At 32.9% G+C, this 25,528-nt stretch overlaps 1 protein-coding gene and 1 long non-coding RNA gene across 3 annotated transcripts in view; one reads left to right on the top strand and one right to left on the bottom strand.

Annotated features, from left to right (window-relative positions):
• The window catches only part of LOC107437602 (G protein-activated inward rectifier potassium channel 3), a 43,806-nt gene extending 19,315 nt beyond the window's left edge, over positions 1 to 24,491 (top strand). For both annotated transcript variants that reach the window (XM_087158670.1, XM_087158671.1), the window contains exons 2-9: positions 9,177 to 9,276; positions 10,123 to 10,245; positions 13,446 to 13,683; positions 14,822 to 14,999; positions 15,095 to 15,387; positions 16,948 to 17,208; positions 18,827 to 19,075; positions 24,262 to 24,491. In XM_087158670.1, coding sequence (XP_087014796.1) covers positions 10,133 to 10,245; positions 13,446 to 13,683; positions 14,822 to 14,999; positions 15,095 to 15,387; positions 16,948 to 17,208; positions 18,827 to 19,072 — 1,329 coding nt within the window. In that variant the 5' untranslated portion in view covers positions 9,177 to 9,276; positions 10,123 to 10,132 and the 3' untranslated portion in view covers positions 19,073 to 19,075; positions 24,262 to 24,491. The remainder of the gene's footprint in view (positions 1 to 9,176; positions 9,277 to 10,122; positions 10,246 to 13,445; positions 13,684 to 14,821; positions 15,000 to 15,094; positions 15,388 to 16,947; positions 17,209 to 18,826; positions 19,076 to 24,261) is intronic.
• A 129-nt stretch (positions 24,492 to 24,620) lies between these two features.
• The window catches only part of LOC147812725 (uncharacterized), a 284,443-nt gene continuing 283,535 nt past the window's right edge, over positions 24,621 to 25,528 (bottom strand). The window contains exon 2 of the long non-coding RNA XR_015432382.1: positions 24,621 to 24,677. This is a non-coding gene — a long non-coding RNA (uncharacterized LOC147812725). The remainder of the gene's footprint in view (positions 24,678 to 25,528) is intronic.

Genomic DNA, 25,528 nt, shown 5'->3' with positions numbered 1-25,528 from the left:
CCCATCAAAAAGTCCACCGCTAACGCAAATTTCTCCCAATACTTGATCCAGGAACTCTCTTGTCTTCTGGATTGGATTCAAAATGACAAGGCCACGGAGTTGAATATTAGTAGTCGTAAACCCATAAAATTGGGGCGGCTGTTCAACGACGGTTAGGTCTAATTACTACTTAGGTCAATGAGGAAAAATTTTATTTTAGTTACTTTTTATTAACTAATTTCAATTTTTCTCTCGTATAAAACTAAAATTAATTAAATTAAATTAAATTTAAATTAATTAAATTAGTTATTTAAATAAATTATTTAATTAAATTTAAATTAATTATTTAATTAAATTTAAATTAATTATTTAATTAAATTTAAATAAATTAAATTTAATTAAATAATTTAATTAATAAATTAATATTTGAAAAAAACTGTATTATGATCAAGTGTCATAATACAGTTTGTATTTGACAAGTTTGTATTTGAACCTGAGTGGAGATGAATAAAAAGTATTTTTATTAAAGATTGAAAATTTGAACAAGATGTGATGAACAAGATGTTTGAACATGTGAAGATTTGAACAAGATATATGAGGAGAGCGTGAACTAATTAATAGTAGGAATTGGAAAAAAAAGCAAATTAAATTAAATGAATTTTTTTTATCCAAAAAATATTTTTACGAAGCTTTATATTCTAAAATATTCCCTAATCAAAAATCTACAAAAATTGGAAGCTGAAGACCAAGGACCGGAAAAAAGATGAGCTGTATGGTAAAGGAGGCCAAGGTCCTTCATAGAAAGTAATATCACTCTGGAATCTGAAATTATTATTTTTTATCTATTGTTATTTATATGAAGTGATTTGAAAAGAACCTGAAAAACACATAGTCCAGCTCAAATGTGGAATTTTGCGAAGAATAGACAAAATAATACATTTTTTTTTATCATTCTGCAATTGGATTGTGCAGACAAATTATTCCTTACAAATTATTTTTGGTGAGCAGATAGTGGAGACAACTATGTACAAAAACAATTCTTTTTTTGAGGATGTTTCAATATCTGCTTTCATTTACGATTTTAAATACAATAAAATAATTATTGTATTTGGGATCAAGAATCATTAAATTGTTCTTACTGATCATATTCTTTTGACTAAACTTATGTCTCCACTTGACAAGCATATTGGATCCCCAAATACGCTATTAAATTGCTCTTATAGACCTTATTATTAGTTTTACCTCTTATAGACTTTAACTTAGCAGCTGAAAAAATTCGAAATCAAGATAAAGAACGGACAGCCCCTGGACAAATTATTAGGCACAAGATTCTATGTAAAATCTTATTTATCAGATGATACTATGCAGCTTTATTGTTTTTATGCAACCTGGAACTTGTTTATACTTGTTCGTGTATCAATTGATTAAATTAGACGATATATAATATAAATTCGACGATATATTATATAAATGTAGAATACTTATTATATCAAGCATTATATTAGTATATTATAATAATTACACCCAATTATTAGATTAACTTTAGTTTTTTAATAATGACGTGTTTTGCACGAGTTTATAGGCAATACTTTTATATTTAAACATACATGTAATGGGTTTTTATTAGGGAGATTTTTTTATATACTTCCTATTTGTATTTATTATTAACCTATTGCATGACAATGTTAACCCATTGATATACGAACGTAAAGAAGTGCAAACAGTCGCTTAAGAACAATAAAGCTGTATAGTATCACATGATAATTAAGATTTTAAAATAGAATCTAATAATGCGTCTGATAATTTGGACAGGAACTGTAGAATTTAACTTAGGCCACTAAGAAAATTCGAAATCAAGATAAAGGAACGTAGAAGAGCAAAGAATGCAGAACACTCATTTTTTTCTTTTCGGTTCCTTAATGACAGGAAGACAATCTTTTGATAGATACTTAACATCTCTCTATACAATTCTTTCTTTTTTTTTTCAGCCCCGAAATAATCTCATTTTGAACAGGATGCGCCCCATTGAGAGAAATATTCTTTTTAATTGGGCCATTTAAAGGAACTCGCACTTCTGTTTTGACCTTCCAAAAGTGCGTTATTAAAATGTTGAAACACATTGCTCTAATCAATCCCCATTTATGGTACGTTTTTGAACAAGAGCTTCCAAGATGAAGTGTTCGAATCTACGCTCCCTGCCCAAATTACTAGACGCACTATTCTATTCTATGCTATTCTATTCTATGCTATTCTATTCTATGCTATTCTATTCTATGCTATTCTATTCTATGCTATTCTATTCTATGCTATTCTATTCTATGCTATTCTATTCTATGCTATTCTATTCTATGCTATTCTATTCTATGCTATTCTATTCTATGCTATTCTATTCTATGCTATTCTATTCTATGCTATTCTATTCTATTCTATGCTATTCTATTCTATGCTATTCTATTCTATGCTATTCTATTCTATGCTATTTTATTTCTTTAATTTTAATTTATTTCGATTTTAGGACAGTTGAAATAAGCAAGCTTAAAAGAACTACACAAGTAGTTTAAAGTTTTTTTTTCCTCAATCCACTACATTGAAAAAAAAACTTATAAAATATATATAACAATCAATAGCAATTATTTTATTATTATTTATTTGCTGTTTTTATTATCTGGGGAGTGGGGAGTAATTCAGTCACTGAATATAGGAATATTTTATTTTTTATTTACATTGATATCCGTTGCTGAATGTTTTGCTCTAGAACAAATTGCAAAATAAATAAATAGAATATGAAATTTATTTCCCAAAATATTCTTTTTTAAAGTACTTCCACGAAAACTTTATTGTTTTTGTAAAAAAAAAATCATAAAATAAAAATGCTGGTTTGTTTGGTACCTTAAAGCAACAGTTATCGGATGACTTATTAGGATTTACGGATGAATTATTAGGTAATGTAGTTTTTAAATACTAAAGCTTTTTGTAATGAAAAATTATTTATTTGAAGATAATCTGTATATATATCTCATTTTTTTTAAAAAAAAAACTCAATTATGTGTGTTTACCGAGTAGCGATAAGATCTATTCGAAAATATATTTAGTTGGGATAGATATTTTTTTTATAACCGTTGTTGAACAGTCGACCCAATTTTGGGCTTACGACTACTGATGTTCAACTTCGTAGATGTGAAATTTTGAACCCAATCCAGAAGACAAGGAAACCCCTGTATCGAGTAGTGGGAGAAATTTGCCTTCGTGGAGGACTTTTTTGATGGAACCAACCAGCATTTGCGTTACATGAAGAGGAAGACCACGAGAATATCCCACGGTTGGCCTGATACAAGGGGACTCTAACCCATGATCCGTCTACCACTAAGGATATTTTACGTTAGCAGTTTGGTCTGTGCAAGCCGGAGACAGAACTCATATCGACCAGAAATCGCTGGGATTCGAACCTGGTTCAACTCATTGGAAGGCGAGCTCTCTATTCCCTGAGCCATCGTGGCTCTTTTAAATATTAAAGCTTTTCGTAAATAAATAAAAAACAATAATAAATATTAAAGTTTTCGGTAAAAAAAAAATTTATTTGAAGATAATCTGTGTATTGAAAAAAATCTCTTTTATGCATGTTTACCGCGTATCGATAAGATTTATTTGAAAATGAATTTGGTTGGAATAGATAATTTGAAAGATAACTTCTCCGATCAGTCAAGTCTCTCAGATTTTATTTTCGAAGTGCAGTTGAACTTGTTCTGAATCATTTTTTCCCCTCTTCTTTCGCGGATAATCGCTATATTGTGCGGAGTCTAAATTCCGCGAACCTGGTATCGAATCATTCAAAAATGACCAAATAATTTTAATATTCGTTGAAGAAAAAAAAATGCCTGAAGATTTCAAAAATTAATTAAGGAAAAAAATACGACCGGGATATTTTTAAAATGATTAGCAGAAAAGAATGAGCCGAAATTTTAAAAATCAATTTACGAAGTAATTACCAAAGATAGTAAAAATCAATTAAAGAAATATTACCAAAGATTCTAAAGTTCAATTTAAAAAATATTGCCAAAGATTCTTAAAATCAATTAAAGAAAAATAAGATTTTAAAAATTAATTGAAGAAAAAATAGATTGGATATTTGTTAACAAATTAGAAAGAGTGTATTATAACTGATTCAAACATTCTGCTGATTTAGAGCTCTAATTTCAATCAAAATCGATTATATAAGTCAATGCAAGATTTATAAGTCAATGCAAGATGAGTCTAGAATCTTTCCATATCTATGCACTGTGGGCCAGAAGACTATGATCTTTGGCCGAAAGTAAAAAATAAATTTTTCAACTAAAATATGTGTAGTCAGTTTTAATATATCCCAAATTAAGTATTCATAATCATTCCAAACACTATAATTTACTTTTTGGGCCGACGAGTGCACAATGTAATGAAAAATAAGTTTAAAATAAATTTTTTTAATGTAACTTTCAGATTTTTATTTCAGAAATATAAATAGGAATTCCACCTTTCTGTTACATTTTTATCAGAGTAATTAGTGTTAAATTATAGTACAATTTTTCAATGTGTTGGATTAGTTAATACTCTTGACAGATTTATAGTTTATATCTTATCATTTGACATTTTACAATGTTTGAATGACTTTCGAAACTTATTCCCAAACAGTTCCACGAGGTAATTAGTTATACATATTTTTCTTGTCTTCTTAGATGTTTCTTCTTTCGAAAAAACCTGCCTCATGTTGCCCATATTGCAAAGGTGGACTCAATATACCGAAAAACAAAAATTATGTTTTTCTTCATGTTTTCGCGTTATTTCATAATATTACTTTGGAAATATAATTTGCCTTTCATTTTTAATATAAAATTACAAAAATTATTATATTTTCATTGATATATTTTATTATTTAAACATACTATATTATTTTTTTATTTTTGCTCGCCATATTTCAGCCGCTATTTTGTTATTTTGGGTATTTTTATTCTATTTCAAAATTTCAACTTTGAATTCAATTTACCTGCACATAGAAACCCCTAAATAAAACTCTTCAAATTTTGAAACAAATTTTATCGAAATACTAATTTTGGCCACGAAACCTTGGATTCTGGCCCACTGTGCTATGTTTCAAATAGGCTCGTGAAATAGCAAAGATATATATGGAAAAATGCAAGATGAGTATGATGGGAAAAAATCTCCATTATTAATCGTTTATCTTCTGGGAAAATAAATCACGTGACCTTTAATCTGAGATAAAACGAAATATTCGAAACGAATTTGACGAAATTTTTAATACAATGCATTGAAACTTAACTTTTTTTTAAAAATTTATTTCACATATATATAAACTTACTTTTTTTGGGCTATAATACACAAAATGTTCGAATCCGCTGATTTTGGAGCTCTCATTCGTCGCTACCTTTTGATCTTAAATTCTGGCAACACTGTGCTGAAGTTGGGTTTAGAAAAAGAAAAAAATGAGTTGATTTAATTGATTAGTTTCTAAAAAATAAATTAAAAATTTACAACGTTATTTCACTTTTTAAAAAAAATAATACGTTAATTATTCCCTGGTTGAACAATAAGTTTTTAAGTAATTAATTGTTAATATTTTTTTTTTGCCTACATATACAGATATTTTATTGCATAGATGTATAAGAGATTGTAACCTTTCAAATGCTCAAAGACGTTCAAAGGTAAGATTTTTGACACAATTGTCTGAGAATTCAAAAAAAAAGAGAGAGAGAGAGGACTTTTTTTACTTGGAATGTTTAAAAAGAAAAACCTCCACACAACTTGGATAAGGTAGATAAGATAAAAATAAAGATACGAGAAGCTTTTTGTGTAAATATTCATACTTACATATTTTGAAAGATAAAAAAACGTCACAAAGAGGCTAGGAGTGTCAAAATCTTTTAAATTTCAAAATTTTCATTTAATTTAAATAAATTAGACTCATCAACCTGTTTCGTTGCTTCTTATTACTTTTTATTCAGCACAATCTCTTAGAATGAATTTGCAGAAGATAAATTACAACAGTCGATAAATAATCATTAATTAAAGCAAGAAAGAAAAAAACGTGAAAGAAGCATTTAAAACTGTAATACTTTCGAATAAATATGAACTTCACAAAAAAATGTTTATTTCTTTATGAATGTGCCCCTTTGTGCAAGTTAAATTTTAACTCTGCTGTTGTATTTTGGTGGGTTGTAGATCGTCTCGAGTAGTATTTTTTACTACAAGTTTAACAGTTAATAATTTTCGAACTTATATTCAAAAAAAAAATTTTTCCCAAATTGATCTTTTACTCGAAAATCAGACAATGGTGATTATACCAATCAGTTTTATTTAACTTTTTTAGCCAAGTTATTTTTTTTTTTTTTTGATAAAAAATTTTCTTTCTTGAGTATTTAGACCCTGAATTTAAAACTTAACTGATCAAATGTTGATATACCATAGAATTTTTACATTTAATGCTTTTAGCTGCTGTTGGTGACTAACCATTAAAAATTTGGATTACTTTTAATAAATTTTACGATGTTTTCATTTAAAGAATAATAATATGTATATTCAGAATCGAAAGTTTGTGCTCAAAAAAGATATTAAGAATAATAATTATTATTGATATTTGGCAACAAAAAGTTCAAGAAAAGGAGTTTGAATAATTTTAAAAATTTCTTCAAATTGAGTTTCCATTTATTTTATTTACGTCTTTAAAACCCTGGTCTCAGGTTATAGGACTCATATATAATTCTACTAAGCTTGCAAAATTTGAAAATTAGGAATTTCATATAATTCTTTTTATTGAAAAGTGAGATTTCTGAGATTTTGAACAAATAGCCTTCAAAGAAAAGAACTCTTCTATAATAATTTGCATAATCCTTTATCATCTGAGCGATAAATTCACTTTATTCTGATTTTATAAGCGGAATATTAATTTTATTGCGACCGAGAGGAAAAGAAACCGAATGCATAAATCAAAAGAGTGGCAGTTTACGATGCTGCGACAAGAAGAGATAATGCGTGCGTAATCGACTTGGGTTTTATAATATTCCAGATTTATCCCAGCTTTCGTTCGTAAACATCGCTCAACCTCTGTCTCTTCAGTTTATACCGAACTATTTAAATGTCACGAGTTAAGTTACGACTGATTTTTTAAAGCTCGGAACGGTTGTAAATCACGTCACCAAATCCTGATCTCAATTCAAAATGTTCACTCTTTTTCTTCTTCAGCATTTCAAATGAAAGATTATGATTGTAAATAACAAAAATAAACGTTGGAAATATCTACGTTTTATTCGCAACAACAACAACAACAACACTGTATTGTGTTTTGGGGAAGAATTAAATATTGATTAAAAGCTTTGATGACAGTTTTCGTTCTGTCGTGATTGTATTCCACAGTGAATTTTCTACAGAGCTCTTCCTAAATATATTATGGGTTGATTGAAACAATGATCTGTCACGTGATTATTGATTTGAAATCTGGAAGCGTGAGAACTGGAGATGAAGAATTGAAACTTACCAATTAAACATGATGAAAAGCCCAGACGAAGATAAACAAAAATTAAGAGTTGAAACAAAGTGAAATAATTGCTTGCGATTTAAAAACGTGTCTTAATAAATTAGATTAATCTCTCTCGCTGCGTAATTTTTTAATTTTTTTTAGCAAAATAGGTTCGAAAATTGCGTAATTTTTTATTGCATATTTCAATTCTTTACATATTTTAGAGTTTAAATGTAAAATTTTTTTGCAAAGAGTTTTTTTTCCTTCCTAATATAGACATGGTGCTTAGCATTTAAAAAAGTGCTTAATGGTGCTTATGTTCTATTTTCGTTTTTTAAAAGCCCTTAATGGCGCTTTTTCTAGTGGGTATTTTTAAAAAGTGTGGTTCATTAGTGGGGTTAGTTTTACTTTTTCGAAACTGAGATTTTTTCTTAACCATGTCGATTTTCATGACTTATTATGCAAAGGCGTGATTTTCACGTTGTTCTATTCAACGTTTTCACAATTCATTTCGGCGTACCGTCGGTCCAATAGCGTATGAAAGCGCCCATCGTTTCACAGGTTTGATGAATTACCCGCTGGTACGCATGTGCCTCTACTGAGCTGGGTTCAGTGAGATTCTTGCACTCTCATGTGCAACTGTGCTGCATTTTGCGAGATCTTCTCCATTTCTGGCGACATTTTCCACCCTCTGAAATTGAACCGAAAGATTTATCGATATTTTTGTGGTGGTTAATATAATTAAGAAAAGAGTTCTCTGTCAGAAACTAGTTTTTTTTATTATGACCATGTAAAGTTTCTGTTAAATTATTTTGCATTTTGTAAATGTATTTGGTGCTTATATATATTTTCCAATAATTAAAAAGTACTTAAAAGGTGCTTATTTTGTGTTGAAAGATTTGGCTACGCACCCTGACAGAATCCTATCATTAAAAAGAGGTTATTGGAAAATTCAAATCTAAGAATAATCATATAAAAATAAAACTTTGAAAATTAATCCTAGTTTAATTATGACTTATTCCGTGAAATTTAAAAGTAAAACGTATATGCAAATGAAAATATGCTCAAGTTTTTGTTAAAAAAAAATATTCATTGCCATCTTCCGAGAGATTTTTATTACTTTCATCAATTTCAACTATTTTCAATATACTTGAAATCAGAGTCAAAACTGCTATCATTGTCACAAATATTATCAGATGTTGTTGTTGCAGGTCATTAAGTCATTGGATGCGATTGTTCTTGTTTTCCAGTGGTGGCATCTGACTTCTGCCACACCCATACGTCACACCTGTTCATACGTCCATTTATTCATCCTAAGATCGTAATTTTGACCTGAATCAGTAAACGATCGATCTCTAAGTACTCCCAGAGGTATAATTTGTTTCGGGAACATGGAGGACTTTATGACCCGACAGATTTGACTTGCACCAGTCACCATTTACTACATGGGGAGTCCGGCCATAATTTTTTTAAATTAATTATAATGAAACGGATTATGGGAATTATCACCTTGTAGTAAGAATTTCCCTTTTTAAAAACATTTTTTGCGTAACTCTACCTTTTTGTTTTCAGAATCGTGTGATATTAACTTTTTTTTAATAAAAAGCTTAGATTCTTTGTAAGCTTATATATACCTTATAAAACATTTATTTTTTCTAATGTTCTTTGTAAAGACAGTAGATTTGTATTTTAGGTGAAACCTATGATGCCGGAAAATGCGCTGTTTCCTGATATCTTACCTATAAGATAACATTTCAGGAACTGTGAGATACCACTTTTTACTTTCTTTTCTTGTAAGTATTTTATTCTTATAATAATTCCAAATGCATCTTATAATAAGTCCCGCAGTGGACTGATCGTTAAATGACGGTTCTCAGTAGAGCACTGATGTCAAGCATCACTGGCTGCGGTCAGTAAGTGGGAGAGTGTCTACTTGAATCAGCCTGCGTAGGAACCGAGGGTGGGCGGTATGGGTTCTCCTTGAACTGTTCTACCGTAAAGTCCTCGACTTCGCTTGCTGGTTGACGGGCTATCGAAGCGGGGTCGCCATCCCCTCTGCAGAGGATCAAAATTGTGATGCATGTCTTCGGATCATACTCAGGGATGTTTCCCAGACCGTCGCCAATAGCCCATTGTGCAACCTTGGTACGAGATAAATAAACCACAACTTCCACAACATTTACTACACGCAGTCAATTTATTTTGATATGTTGGTAGGTGCTTTATTTACGTCGCACTATGGGTTATTAGCGACGGTCGGGGAAACATCTCTGAAAATTATCCGAGGACATGAAATCGCAATTTTGATCCCTGGCAGAGGGGATTGCTCTGCTGCTTTGGTAGCCCGACGAATTGTAAGCGAAATCAAGCTCTTAACGGTAGAACAGTTTAACGAGGACCGATACCACACACCCTAGAACAGTTGTTGACTAATACCGCACACCCTCGGTCCCTACGCAGACTGATCAAGTGGTCACTCACCCGCTCACTGACAGCAGCCAGTAAGCTTGACTTCGGTGCTCTACTGGGAACCGTGTCTTTACGGGATTAATTTATTTCGAAGAACTTTTCTTTCGCCGAAGTTTGTTTTTATTAATAACATATTTTCATTTATCATAAAGAGTTTTTTTTTCTGAAAGTGTTTCAACTATGAAATATTTCGATGCTGAAAATGGAGCTTGGAAAGAAGTGGTCCCAGAAGACAACCATCGAGAGGTGGACGAGATATCTATGTCCTCCACTTCCATGGCGGGAGATCAAAAGTAAGATTTTTATTTTAAAACCTAGATTTCAGTTCGTGACACATAGATTTCAGTTAAACATGGATTTCAGTTCGCGACATATAGATTTCATTTAAACATGGATTTCAGTTCGTGACACATAGATTTCAGTTAAACATGGATTTCAGTTCGCGAAACATAGATTTCAGTTAAACATGGATTTCAGTTCGTGACTCATACATTTCATTTAAACGTAGATTTCAGTTCGTCACACATAGATTTCATTTAAACATGGATTTCAGTTCGCGAAACATAGATTTCAGTTAAACATGGATTTCAGTTCGTGACTCATACATTTCATTTAAACGTAGATTTCAGTTCGTCACACATAGATTTCATTTAAACATAGATTTTAGTTCGTGACTCATAGATTTCAGTTAAACATGGATTTCAGTTAAACATAGATTTCAGTTAAACATAGTTCGCGACACACATAGATTTCATTTAAACATGGATTTCAGTTCGTGACACATAGATTTCAGTTAAACGTGGATTTCAGTTCGCGACACATAGATTTCAGTTAAACATGGATTTCAGTTCGCGAAACATAGATTTCAGTTAAACATGGATTTCAGTTCGTGACTCATACATTTCATTTAAACGTAGATTTCAGTTCGTCACACATAGATTTCATTTAAACATAGATTTTAGTTCGTGACTCATAGATTTCAGTTAAACATGGATTTCAGTTCGTGACTCATACATTTCATTTAAACGTAGATTTCAGTTCGTCACACATAGATTTCATTTAAACATAGATTTTAGTTCGTGACTCATAGATTTCAGTTAAACATGGATTTCAGTTAAACATAGATTTCAGTTAAACATAGTTCGCGACACACATAGATTTCATTTAAACATGGATTTCAGTTCGTGACACATAGATTTCAGTTAAACGTGGATTTCAGTTCGCGACACATAGATTTCAGTTAAACATGGATTTCAGTTCGCGAAACATAGATTTCAGTTAAACATGGATTTCAGTTCGTGACTCATACATTTCATTTAAACGTAGATTTTAGTTCGTCACACATAGATTTCATTTAAACATAGATTTCAGTTCGTGACTCATAGATTTCAGTTAAACATGGATTTCAGTTAAACATAGATTTCAGTTAAACATGGATTTCAGTTCGTGACTCATACATTTCATTTAAACGTAGATTTTAGTTCGTCACACATAGATTTCATTTAAACATAGATTTCAGTTCGTCACACATAGATTTCAGTTAAACATAGTTCGCGACACATAGGTTTCAGTTCGTGACACATAGATTTCATTTAAACATGGATTTCAATTCCTGACTCATAGATTTCAGTTCGTGACACATAGATTTCATTTAAACATAGATTTCAGTTCGTGACACATAGATTTCAATTAAATATAGATTTCAGTTCGTGACACATAGATTTTAGTTAAGCATAAATTACAGTTCGTGACACATAGATTTCATTTGAACATAGATCACAGTTCGTGACACATAGATTTCAGTTCGTGACACATTTTGAATAAAATCTTACATACATGGGATTCATATGCTTTGGTAATCAAAACAGAAGTTCGGAGGATGTCAATATATATGTTACCGCGAATGATCGAAATCAAAAGTATGTCGACTTTCACCGGTGAATGTCAATAATCACATAGTCGCTTTGGTGAATGTCTGAAATATTTGTTACATCCGATATTATTAAATTTATTCGATAATTTAATATCTGTTGAGGATAGATTAGGAGAAAAACATCAGTGTTCGGAGTACCAATTAAATACACACATGGCAGTGGCACTTGAGCTTAAAAACGGAGTAATCTATACCAGGCAGTGGCACTGAACCTTAAAGCATCAGTGTAGGGTATACCGGGCAGTGGTGCATAACTTGAATTAGTACGTATTTCGGACATTCACCAAAAAGACTCTGTAATTATAACCGTCATTGAACGACCGACCCATTTTTTTGGTTTTATGTATACTATTAATGTTCAAATGTGTAACCTTAAAATTTTGAAGACAAGGGAATTCCTAGATCAAATATTGGGAGAAATCTGCTATCGTGGAGGACTTTTTGATGTAACTAACCCCCATTTGCGTTACATGGAGAGAAAAACCAAAAACTACGTAAACCTCCCACAGTTAGTCTGACGGCAAAGGGACTCTAGCCCATGTAGGGTATACCGGGCAAATAATTACCGGTCAGTCGCACTGAACCTTGAAAAAATATAGATGTAGGGCATACTGGGCAGTGACACTTAACTAGATCTACTATATATTTGGGGCATTTACCAAAGTGATTATGTCATTGTAAGCATTCTCCAGTGAAAGTCAACAACCAACGATTTTGGTCATTCACAGTAACATATACATTTATGACATTGTAACTAGAAAAACGCATACATTTCTATATTATTAAATTTTTCGCTTTCTTTCACTGGCATTCTATTAAAAAAATTCACAAAAATAACTGCAATATTAAATAAATCAGTAAGTTCCTAACTCTTTAATCCTTCTACGTAACTTCCGCCGCTGAGCATCTTTTGGGAACGACTGATCACGACAAAATTATAACCACCATAAAAATATAACCACTATAAATATAACTACTTGTCCTGTTACAAAACGCATGCTCTTAATTCTGAACTGCAATCATGATGTCGCTAAGAGTTAGCAGTATTGTTTACTCTTAACTTCAATTTTACCTTAATCGACAATTAAATCTTCGCTATAATACGCATTCACTCCGTGGTGGCTCATGGGATAGAGCGTTCGCTTTCCAATGAGGTGAACCGGGTTCGAATTCCAGCTATCGATACGAATTCCGCATCCGGCTTGCACCGACCACAGTGCTGACGTAAAGTATCCTCAGTGGCAGGCGGATCATGGTTTAGAGTGCCCTTTCCGTCAGGCTAACCGCGAGAGTTTTCCGTGGTTTTCCTCTATATGTAACGCAATTGCGACTTAGTTCTTTAAAAAAATCCTCCACGAAGGCGAACTTTCTCCCAATATTTGATCCAGGAGTTTCCTTGTCTTCTGGATTGGATTCAAAATTACGAGACAGTGGAACATTAGTTATCGTAAACCCAAAATCGGGTCAGCTGTTCAACGACGGTTATAAAATAAAATAAAAATATATATCGCTCCTTCGGTACATTTTTGCTTTCTTTCAAACAAGCCGTTGTCCTTTCAGCAACCACCGAGGTTTACATCGCAGTCGCCACTCGCTGAAGAGTGTTGGGACAGATGGCGGGACAGGATCGGGTATTGTCCGTCTGACGAGGGGACTGTCTACCCGGCAGAGGAAGAGGGTGGTTCTCAAAAATGGGACAGTCAATCTTTCTAAAGAGCATGTCAGCAAGAGGAGGCAGAGATTTCTTCAGGACATATTCACAACTATGGTGGATATACAGTGGAGATACAACTTAATGGTGAATAAAATATACTTGTTTTTTGCTTCATAGCCTGTGGCCCCAACTAATTTTAAAGACCAACTATTCTAAAGAACATTTTCTCTGAATGGCAGTTATTTTTGTATCAGAAAACTTTCAATCCTTGCTTCTGCTCTCTCTGATCAGATGGTAATGATTTTCGTGCTTCTCTTTCGATTGGTCAGCAAATAATGAATATTTTTTGAGTTCATTGTTTGACGCCTCTTATAGTTGAGCAGAAACAAACAATGATACTTTACATAACGGAGTACTTTCCTCTTTTTAAGTTGGTCAAAAAATTACGAACGCCTGGAATTCTCATAATAGTAATGGTAGCCGGTCAGTTTTGACTACCCGGTGACTACCCAAATTATTTTGCCGGACCCGGCAAAATGATTTGGGGATATTTCCGTATCGTGATCTGTCACGCCAAGATGCCAAATAAATTTTTAAAAAGTTTCGAATTGGTCCCTTTCTGTGATGTTCTTTTTTTTTCTTCCTTTTTTTAGTTTTAGTTTCTCGCTGGCCGTTGCCCGGATATTGCCAAAACTTTGCGATTATTCTGCCACAGATCACGATACGAAATCTTCCCAATAATTTTACTAACTAATAGTACTACTAACTAATAGTAGGAATGCGAAAAAAAGGCGCGGGGAGTCAGACAACTTATAAGAGTATAAATTGGATGACGTGGACCACACATGCTACCGCGTAATGTTCTTTAATGAATTCATCTGATGCAGCAAATATAAAATAATTAAATGTGCTCAATAAACTATTTTTTTGTTCAAATAGAGGTATAACTCAGAAATTATCACTGATGTTTAGCTTTAAAATATGTGAAAAACTGAATCGCTTCTAATAAAATTTGAAACAATGACTAGCGCTTAACCCATCAGAAAATTCCATTTCGTTTTTCGTTCATCCATATTTAATGAATGAATTCACATTTGAGTAAAAAAAACTGTATTAGCATCAAGTATCATTCACTACACGTTTAAAAAAATGTATTTGACCTTGAGTGGATGAATAAAACGTATTTTATTAATAGATATAGGGAGATATATTAATAGATGTTTTATTAATAGATATAGGGAAACAGAGAACTAATTAGTAGGAATTCAAATAAATATTTCAGGTATTTGCTATGGGCTTTCTACTCAGTTGGCTGGGATTCGCTCTTATCTGGTGGCTAATCTGTCTTTCACATGGTGATTTTGACCATTTCGGTGAAGAGGACTGGACACCCTGCGTGTCGGAAGTTCACGATTTCGCTACAGCATTTCTGTTTTCAGTGGAAACTCAGCACACCATTGGTATGTACCACAAATCATGAACTTTTTTTAAAACAAAATATACTTTTAATGATTTTTATTAAGTATGCATTTTGTGTTTTTTGGGGGGTTGACAGGTTATGGATCTCGATGTACCAGCGAGGAGTGCCCCGAAGCCATCTTCATCATGTGTGTACAGTCCATTACGGGTGTCATGATCCAGTGCTTCATGGCTGGGATCGTCTTCGCCAAACTATCGCGTCCCAAGAATAGATCCCAGACACTCATGTTCAGCCGTTACGCTTGCGTCTGTCTTCGAGACGGCAAACTGTGTTTCATGTTCCGAGTAGGAGACATGCGCAAGTCTCACATCATAGGAGCCACCATCAGCGCTTTGGTCATTCGAAGGAAAACAACAGCTGAAGGAGAAGTAAGTCAATTCATTTTTATAGTTTGGAATGTCTTTCGTGCGAAAAAGAATCTTTACATTTGTAATTTTTTTTGTCGTATGCCTGTTTAGGCAGTGGGGGGTGCTATTGTTCCTGTTTTTCAGTGGCGCCATCTATGGCCAGGAATTCGACTTCTGCCACGCCATTCACACTACCACAACCCGTTTATAGGGCGGGTCACATTCACACACAAAGGAGAAAGGACATAGAACACACACAGAGAGAAAGAAACATCCATGCCTTGCCCGGGATTCGAACCCAGGATCTTTCTGATGCAAGGACAGTTCCCTGCCCCCTACACAGGCCGATCGGCGCATTTGTTATTGGATACAATGATAGATTTTATTTTATAACCGTCGTTGAAAAGCCGACCCAATTTTTAGGGTTTACGGATACTGGGATGAACTTTAAATAAAAATTAAAAATTAAATAATAGAAAAATTAAGTTGAAAATCATAAGAATTAAAGAAACAAATACAATGTGGGAAAACAAAACAATAACACCTTAGCACCACGAAGTAAATTTCAAAATCTTACCGAAGTTTATTTTTATTTTTTTTTTTAATGATTATAAGAGCATGATTTACATACATAACAATAAGATTCTATTTTCCATTGAATAGTAAATGAGTTATTGACTTTTCATAGGCCATATTGCCAAATATAACATTACTCATCTATGAACTATGGCGAATGCAAACTAACTGAAAGGAAAAACAAAAATGATAACAAAATCTTTCTTGATTAGCAAGATCCTGTGGCGCCATCTTTTATGAAAAAAAGTCAAAACAGCTACTAATATTTAACTCCGTAATCTTGTAATTTCAACTCAATCCAGAAGACAAAGGAATTTCTGGATAAAGTATTGGGAGAAATTCGTCTCCGTGGATGTCTTTTCGGTGAAACTAACCCGCATTTGCATAACATGGAGAGGAAAACCACGAAGAACTCCAACGTTTATCCAAACCCATGATCCGTCTACCACTCAGAATATTTTACGTCAGCACTGTGGTCGGTACAAGCAGGAAGAGCAATTCGTATCAACTAGTAATCGCTGGGATTCGAACTTGGATCATTTCATTGGAAAGCAGCCATCCCCAGAGCCATCACGGCTTTTTTGCAACACACTTTTCTTCTCTGCAAATAGTTCATTGCATTCTCGTTAATGATACTTTTTGGAGCTGTGGTGGCTCAGGGGATAGAGCATTCGCCTTCGAATGAGGTGAACCGAGTTCGAGTCCCAGCAATGATTGGTCGACACGAATTCCGTACCGATCACAGTGCTGGCGAAAAATACCTGCAGGCTAACCATGGAGGGTTAACTATATTTTCCTCTGCGTGTAACGCAAATGCGAGTTAGTTCCTCCATCCAAAAATTCTTCCACCAAGGCAAATATCAAAAAGCTTTTTTGTCTTCTCGAATGGGTTCAAAATTACAAGGCTAAGGAGTTAAACATTATTAGTCGTGAACACAAAATTGTGTTGGTTGTTCAACGACGGTTATAAAATACGATTTTCATTCACACTGTTTTGATCTACAGGTAATTCCTTATTATCACACAATTTTGGACGTCCGTTTTGACAATGGAGGTGACTCCGTCTTCTTGATTTGGCCGGCAACCATTGTCCACGAGATCAACGAAGAAAGTCCATTTTTCCTTAAGTCTGCAGAAGACATGTTAAGAGAGAGATATGAAGTAGTGGTCATCCTCGAAGGTACGATTGAATCTACTGGACAATCAATCCAAGCGAGGTCCTCTTATATTGCAACAGAAATTCTATGGGGACATCGCTTTGACCAGGTAAAATAAGTGTGCACACTTGATTAAAATAAAGCTAATGTCAATTTGACTATAGAGCTTATGTATTTGTCTTGACCAAAAATATTTGTCATGAAGTCGAAGCCCAGATAGCAAAATATGGTTTATTTTAACTCAGCAAAAACCTTTCATTGTAAACCTAAATAGGTTTGTAATGTGGTTTACGTGTAAATATTTTAACCTTTAAACGAGATCTGTGACTATCTGATCTAATCTACGCACATTACCCTCATCCTAAACCTTTAAAAACAACCTTCTTTATAAAAACTTTAAATCGAAATTGACTTAAGGTTTTCAAGCAACAAGGTTAGTGACAGGTTTAAGGTTAGTGACAATAAAAAGAGAATTCCGACACAGTTGCAGAAAGCTTACACGCTTTCTGAGAAAATATTTTATTTATAAGTATTTTTATAGGATGGTTAAAATTCAAATTATGGTCAAAGGCTTCTAGCTCTTGTTCCATAGAACGGATACGAATAACGTTTCAAATGTATGTTATTTAGATAGGTTTTGTTCGGCAAAAAAATAGTTTTGTACTTTGCCAGTAGATGGCATTTTATTGCTAACACCACATGCTAATGATGTAACTAAATTCAATACATATTGTTAAACGACACTTTACGCAACAAGAGCACGTTAGTCTTTGAATTTTTTGAGCTGTTACTCTAAGACGCCATAAGATGGAAATATTATGATCTGAAAAAACAAACATTCGAAGTTTCATTCGGATTATTTTAGTAGAAGTGAAGTCACATTATTTTGCAAATTTCTAAAGCTGTAACAGAAAAAATATTAATTATAAACCGTAAAATGAGATGTAAGAGAATTTTTTAGCCGTTAGGTTGTAACACATCTACTATTTCTCGCGTTGATCTACAAAATTTATCATTTGTTGGGTACATATTTAAAATCGATTAGTAATTTAATTTAATTTTAATCGATAAGGTATTTTAACATTCAGACTTGATAGATAAGCCAAACAGTGTTGTTTATTTTATAAATCATGAAGTGTTAATGATGAGTAAAGATGCAGGTAATTGGTTTCTTGCTGATTTCAACGTTTCTTTATATATAACAGCTGCATAATTAATAATTATATATAACAGTAGTATATTTATTATTCATTATGTATAACTGTAGTATATTTGTATAAAATCTATTTAAATTCTTTTATTATTTTGTTGTCTTCCTCAACACTGTTGTTGTTGTAGGTCACTAAAGCAAGGGGGGCGATTTTTCTTGTTTTTTCCAGTGGTGCTATCTGTGGCCAAACATTCGACTTCTGCCACACACACACAGGTCACACCTGTTTATAGGGCGGAACCATTCGCACATCCATTCTACACATCGTAATTTTGACCTGAACCAGAAAATGATCCATCTGCAAATAAGTACCCCCAGAGGTTTAATTTGTTATAGGAACATGGAGGACTTTGCGACCCGACAGATTTGACGTGCACGCATTTTTCAAAAAGCTCTAAAAAAATGTTTCTTCTTCAACTGCTTAAATTATTTTACTCAGTAATACTCATTTTTGCATCAGTTGTGAACTTGAATCAAAAACGGTTGTTAAACTTTAATTAATTTTTTTCTGCAAAAGGTTGTAAGCTTTCGAAAGGAAACTGGCGAATACCTGGTGGATTACAGCAAATTCAATGCGACCAACGAAGTTCAAACTCCACTATGCAGCGCCCGTGATTTCGTGGAATACCAAAAGATGCTAAGCGAAGTGGCCAAAAACCCTTCCCTCATCCTCCAAAGGAGTAACTCCACACCTGCTGGGAGGGTCAGTGTTCCAGAACCAACACCTGACATGCCACTGCTGGAAGAGGACATCAACTCATAACAAGTGAGATTGCCATCCAATCGACGATAGAATAAAAATATTTTTTTAATAATAAAACGCAGCTTTTGTTAATAAACAAGTAATATGAAAAAGAATTTAAAATCAATTACTACTTAGGTCAACAGAGAAACATTTTATTTTAGTTACTTTTCATAAAAATAATTACAATTTTTTTCACCCATATAAAACTAAAATTAATTATTAATTAAACTTAATGAATGAATTAATGTATGAAAAAACTGTATTAACATCAAGTGTCATAGACTACAGGTTTAACAAAAATGTATTTAAATTGTGAGTGGATGAATAAAAAGTATTTTATTAACGATTGAAAATTTGAACAATATATATAAGGAGAGTCTGAACTAATAGTAGGAATAGAAATAAAATGCTCACGTGCTTCGTGATATAAAAAAACAATATTGCAAAATCATAATGCTCAAGTGAGAGTGGATTTTCGCACTATCGCTTTTTCATTGGCCTCATAATTTTTACTGCTCCGCTACTTTTTGTAGTACAAAAAAAAAATGGACCATCTTTTTACCACGAATATAACTTTTGATCTAATGAACCTCGCGCTCAATGATTCGAGGAAATGACCACAAACATGCTAATTAATGACCACAAACATGCTAATTATTTAGAAGTGTAAATGATATTTTAAGTTACAAAAGCGTACTTTCTTTAATTAGCCGGCCAGGTAGTTGTCCGAGTGGCCAGCGTGCCCGACTGTGCAGCCAGTGGCTGCGGCTTCGAATCCGGATCACGGCATGGATGTTTTCCTCTTTGTGTGTTCTTTTTATTTCTCTAATGGGAGGTGCTGAAATTTTACTACGTCCTTCACCCCGGAAGATGCCGGAAGTGTTGCTCATTGTATGTTACCCAGTGGGCACCTGTGTACCTAAGTCACGGAAGCGAGTAACATTACCCACGCCCCACTTCCCACAGATATCCGTTCATAGCGTGGACCACATTCACACAACAGAGGACAACACAGAGGGGGAAACGTCCATGCTCAGAGCGGGAGTCGAACCCGCAACCATTGGCTTCGCAGTCAGGCACGCTACCCGCTGGGCCACCTGGCCGGCTCTGTGTGTTGTTCTCTGTTGTGTGAAAATGGCCCACCCTATAAACGGGTATCTGTCCACTAACTCTGACCCACTGGGTAACATTAAAGGAGCAACACTTTCGAGGTGAAAAACGAAAGTTCAGTGCCTGCCGTTAAAAAAAAGAAGTTTTTTTTGTTTTTACGAGTTTGGATTTCTGCCCCTCAAAATATGAGGGGGGGTTGATATCCAGCTATCAGGAAAATATGGTTCCAATTGTTTGGTCAGGACAGCGGTCTAAAGTTTGTACCCATTAATGTTAATTTTACTTTTTGCTGATTTCGTTATATCTCAAGCTATATCGAAAGCTATCTAAAAAAGAACAATTGTTATTAATATTTAGCCACAAAAATTTTAGCATTAAAGTCTTATAAATCTAAACATCTTGAAATTGAAATGCAGTTTGAACTAATAAGAATTTTTTTTTTTTTTTAATAGAATTTTCACTGTCACTATCTGGCTTTTTTTTTAGGTGAAAATGTATGTAGTATGATAGTATAACACTGGATAATGTTTTGCTCTATTCTTGCTTTCCATGCATAAAATTTATAACATAAATAGTAGATACTAGTTTACAAGATAAAGGTTTATCCATTGCTATTTTAATTATGTCCAGTGTTTATGAATTTATAAACCTGTTTTGTGTTAAAGTATTTCACAAGGTGGTTTTCTATTTAACGAGTTTTCCATATAACGATCGTATCGAGTTGAACTCATGTTCAACTCCGTAGCCTTGTCATTTTGAACCCAATCCAGAAGACAAGGGAACTGCTGTATTGGGAGAAATTTGCCTTCCTGGTAGACTTTTTGATGGAGCTAACCCACTTTTGCGTTACATGGCGAGGAAAACTAGCGAGAACCTCCCATGGTTAGCCTGACGGCTGGGGGACTCTGACCCATGATCCGTCTACCACTGAGGATATTTTACGTCCGCACTGTGGTCGACGCAAGCCGGATGCGGAATTCGTATCGACCAGTCATCGCCGGGATCTAACTCCGGTTTACCTCATTAGAAGACGAACGCTCTATCCCCTGAGCATATATGGCAGTACTTTTACTTTCGATACTTGTACCGCCGGTACAAGTAAAAAGTGCGTACTTTTACTTGTACTTCGTTACTTTTTATGTTTAGTACTTTTACTTGTACTTTCGTTACTTTTTTAGGGAAAAAGTACAAGTATTTGTAACGGAAATGTCGAATGAAATCGTTACTTTTTTCTAAAACTCGGTAAACTTTCTAAAAAAAAAAATTAAATTAGAAAAAAATGCTTATGTTTCTTTAATTTATAAAAATAATGTGTAATATATATGCATTCACAGCTAACTTCGTGTTTAAATACCTGCTGTTTCAACTTATACTGCACATTCAATTATTTTTTACTAGCTCAAAGATCAGAAAGCTATCTGAAACCCCGTGATTGCTTTGTTTGTGTTTGTGCTTTTAAAACGCGTTTCTATGGAGTAAAACAATTTTAAATTAATGGTAATTTAAATAAATAAAAATAATAAACTAAAAATTAAAATCAATAGATAAAATTTCCTTTTCGTGCAAATCCATAAAAAGTTTGAAATTAAAATTATATTTGATTTTAAAATTATATTATACGATAATATTATAAAATTATATAATATTCTTCCGAATTTAAAAATAAATGTCCATAACCTTCAAAATTAAAAATAATTAAATAAATAACAACAATTTCGCAAAAACATTAAGGAACATAAGAATATTATTCAATAAAATTTTAGGTTACTTTGAATTTTTGATTTCCTAGAAATGTACTTTTAAATCGTTACTTTTTTTTTTTGTTTAGTAGGGGAGAGTGAGGTCAATTGTAACATTTTTTACTTAACTATTTTTAACTAACAAAAAATCCAACATATTATCAGTATTAATTGACAGACGAGTAAAGTAGACTATCCTCTGCCAGAAAAAAAAATAAATACCTTATTTTAAATGTTATTATATTAGTTATTAACAATTTTTGACAGTCGTGCCCTTGTTACAATTGTTCCCACTTACGGGGTCAATTGTAACAGTTCATAAATTCAACTAAAACATAGTTAATTATACATATTATCATAGTTGTGATATATTTTTTTATTGATCAAAATAGTAGTGATATTTTAGGAGTAAAAATAATAATGAGCAGAGACCTAAAGGGTTAAACTTTTAACTTGAAGGGGTTAAAAATTTTAATTTATGCTGTGAAAGGTGACAAATAAAATAATGCACATGCAACATAATATAAATGATATAGGAAACTATTGGTGGTTCTTAAAGAGTTAAGTAATGGTTTGTAAACATAAGATTATTTATTTTCAGCTGTTACAATCGTCCCTATACTTATTGTTACAATCGTCCCTAAGACGTCATTTCAGCTTCATTTGTTAAAAACGATGCTAGTTAATTAACGAAACTAATCTTTTTCTTTTTGAAATGTTAATTGAGGTGTCCACTTACATATTCGGTTAATAATTTTTATTTGTTTAAACAAAATTACTTCGTTACAATCTAATATTCTAATACCAAAAAAAGTACTCACGTAGCGTGAAAATATCTTTTGTAATGTAGCTCTTTCAGAAGTACATAAAAATGGTTGCCAGCAGGGGTGTACATGTAGATTTATTAAATACACCTTGTGAGCCACCTAGGAACCAAATCTAGAGCCCGACACTCGAAATTTTTGCTCTGTTACAATCGTACCCTGTTACAATTGACCCCACTCTCCCCTACTTGTACTTTTTACTCGTTACTTTACAGGATAAAAACTTTTCACTCGTTACTTTTTTAAAAAATACTTGTACTTTTACTCGTTACTTTTTAAAAGTAACGTCGCCATACATGCCCCTGAGCCATCGCGGTTCAATATAACGGTTTTAGTAAAAATCACATTCACGCTGAATGATTATCCTTGAGGTCAACTTGGCCGGTAATTATATGGCGAAATGAGAAAATTTTGTCACCAGCCAGAGGCCAGCACACTGTAAGAAATTCCAGATCAATTTACAACAGTGAAATGTACCGGCACTCAGAGTCCTGGTACTTTACTTATCATAAAATCCATTTTCGCTTGAACATATTGAGGATTGAAAACATAAAACAAATTGATCTCCGAAAGGCGATCAGAGGTTTCACATTATCAAAATGAACGAAAACATCGTCCAAATGATGAAATTCTCTTTCATTCGCAACTCTAGAAGTATTTATGGGATCTCTCGGATCCCTTATCTCAAATATAAACTCACTAACTTAATGCATAACAAAATTAACACAAGAAAGACTGAAACTTAGTATATACCTATATTGCCCAAAAGCAGTCAAAATGACTGCATTGTGAGAGAATAACTAACGTGAAAAGAAATTTATTTCAAATTAATTTTTAATATTATTTACAGTTACATAACAAATTATTAGTAAATATTAGCAATACAAAAAATTATATGTTGTACAAAAAGTCACAAAATTCTAAGAAATTGCGTCATTATATACGTCATTGTTTTTCTAATTGAAATTAAAAAGCAGTCAAAATGACTTCCTTAGGCAATATAATGTTAAAAGTGAAAAAAAAAAAAAAGAATTCTAAAAGAAATTTTCAAACAGCAGCGGTCGCCATAACAATGCGTGCAATGACGGCGCATGCGCACTGTTTACTATAAGTCTTGAACGCAGTTGATAAGTGTGATGCTCTGCTACTAGATTTGTTAGACTTTTCCAAGAGATGAAAGAACTACTCAAAGCTTGTTAAGCTCCCTGAGTCCCAGAACTAGTGTTCCACTGCCTACAAGTCATCTCCTCATACGACTTCCACAGCGTTTGGTTGTGGAAGAAGTGGACTTTTACATATTCTTCATGAAATTTATGCCTAATCAACTTAGGACTGTTTAGATTCGATGAATCAGTTCGCGCCGAATACTGAGATACACTTCATTTCCAGCATAAGTGTGATGACGTCCAAATAAGGTGCGCACGCCAAACCCAAAACACCTATTTTGCCAATAGATAAAAAATAGTTAAATTGCATATTTATTTGCTGTGTTATAATTCTATTATAGATTCTTACATAAAATTTTATTTTTCAGAATATTCTGAGCACAATTTGGAGTTAGAAGACTCGGTGTTCCCATCAGTGCCTTCTTCTTTTTCACAAATACTGTTTTGTTGAAGTAGATCCTCCTAAACTTCTTTTCTTGGAGGATTAAAATCTATATTTATTGTTGAAGTTTCTTAAGAGTCCATAACTTGAAGAAGTTTGTAGAGAGAAGAAATCTTTTAAGAATAAATAGAATAGAAGAAAACTTAAAAGAATAAATAACGCGGTGATCAACTTGTATTTCGCGATAATTTTAAATTTTACTTAAGTATCCCCCATACTGGTTACAATAAGTTGTTAATTAAATCAAATACTACCCAGATAGCAAAATAAGGTTTATTTTCACTCAGCAGAAACCTTTCAATGTAAACCTAAAAAGATTTGTTATGCTGATTACATGTAAACCTCTAACCTTAAAACGAGATCTTTGACAATCTGCTCTATTCTACACATACTACTTTAATTTAAAACCTTCTATATAAAAACCTTAAATCGAGGTTGACTTAAGCGTGAAAAAAATCCGTTACTAAAGCTTGTCTCAAGGTGAAAATAATCTTAAATCTAGGTCATTGTAAGGTTTCTTTTCGCAAAGTCTTGTATGCTCCGCTAAAATCTCCCTTGTCATGAAATTTTAATGAACAATGCAATTTGATCCTATCGCCAGTGTAACGTCAGCTAAAACGTCATTATGGACCTAAGTGACAATTTTGCCTAAATGTCAATGGATGGGTGGTCTAATGTAAACAATAACAAGCGTCCTTAACCCGGAAGAAATTTAGAAAATTTCCGGTGTATCCCTCCGCTTATGTTATGACTACAAGGTGATGTGTGAATAAGCCTAATATTCTATGCAGTTTTGTTATTGTAATTTGGGTTCAAATCTAAACATAATTGTACCATTCATAAGAGCTTTCAGAAATGTATTGATTCTCAGAGGTCGTAAGGCCAAAAAAAATTTTGGAAAGTTAATATCTCATTGTGAATAATTCTTAAGGTTTGCCATGTTTTGTATTTTATCCCTTATTTGGCTACATTTGAACAAAATGTCGCCAAAAATATCTTTTTAAGTTAGCCTAATTAGAAAATATTCAAATGATTATAATATTAATATGATAATGCTGAAGTTTAAAGGCTGAAAGAAAGAACTCGGTACAAAAAGATATGTTGCAATGCAAAAGATATGATGCAATAATATGATTTCAATCTGCGGCGTAAAAATATATCGGAAGCAGTAACCCGGAAGTCTTGCGAGAGCA

Source organism: Parasteatoda tepidariorum, chromosome 3 (assembly GCF_982258835.1).
Source record: "Parasteatoda tepidariorum strain Cologne lab strain chromosome 3, Ptep-v5.0, whole genome shotgun sequence".
Taxonomy (NCBI): domain Eukaryota; kingdom Metazoa; phylum Arthropoda; class Arachnida; order Araneae; family Theridiidae; genus Parasteatoda; species Parasteatoda tepidariorum.
The sequence above is the reverse complement of the archived record's forward strand: the minus strand, read 5'-3'. Positions and strand labels throughout refer to the sequence as shown.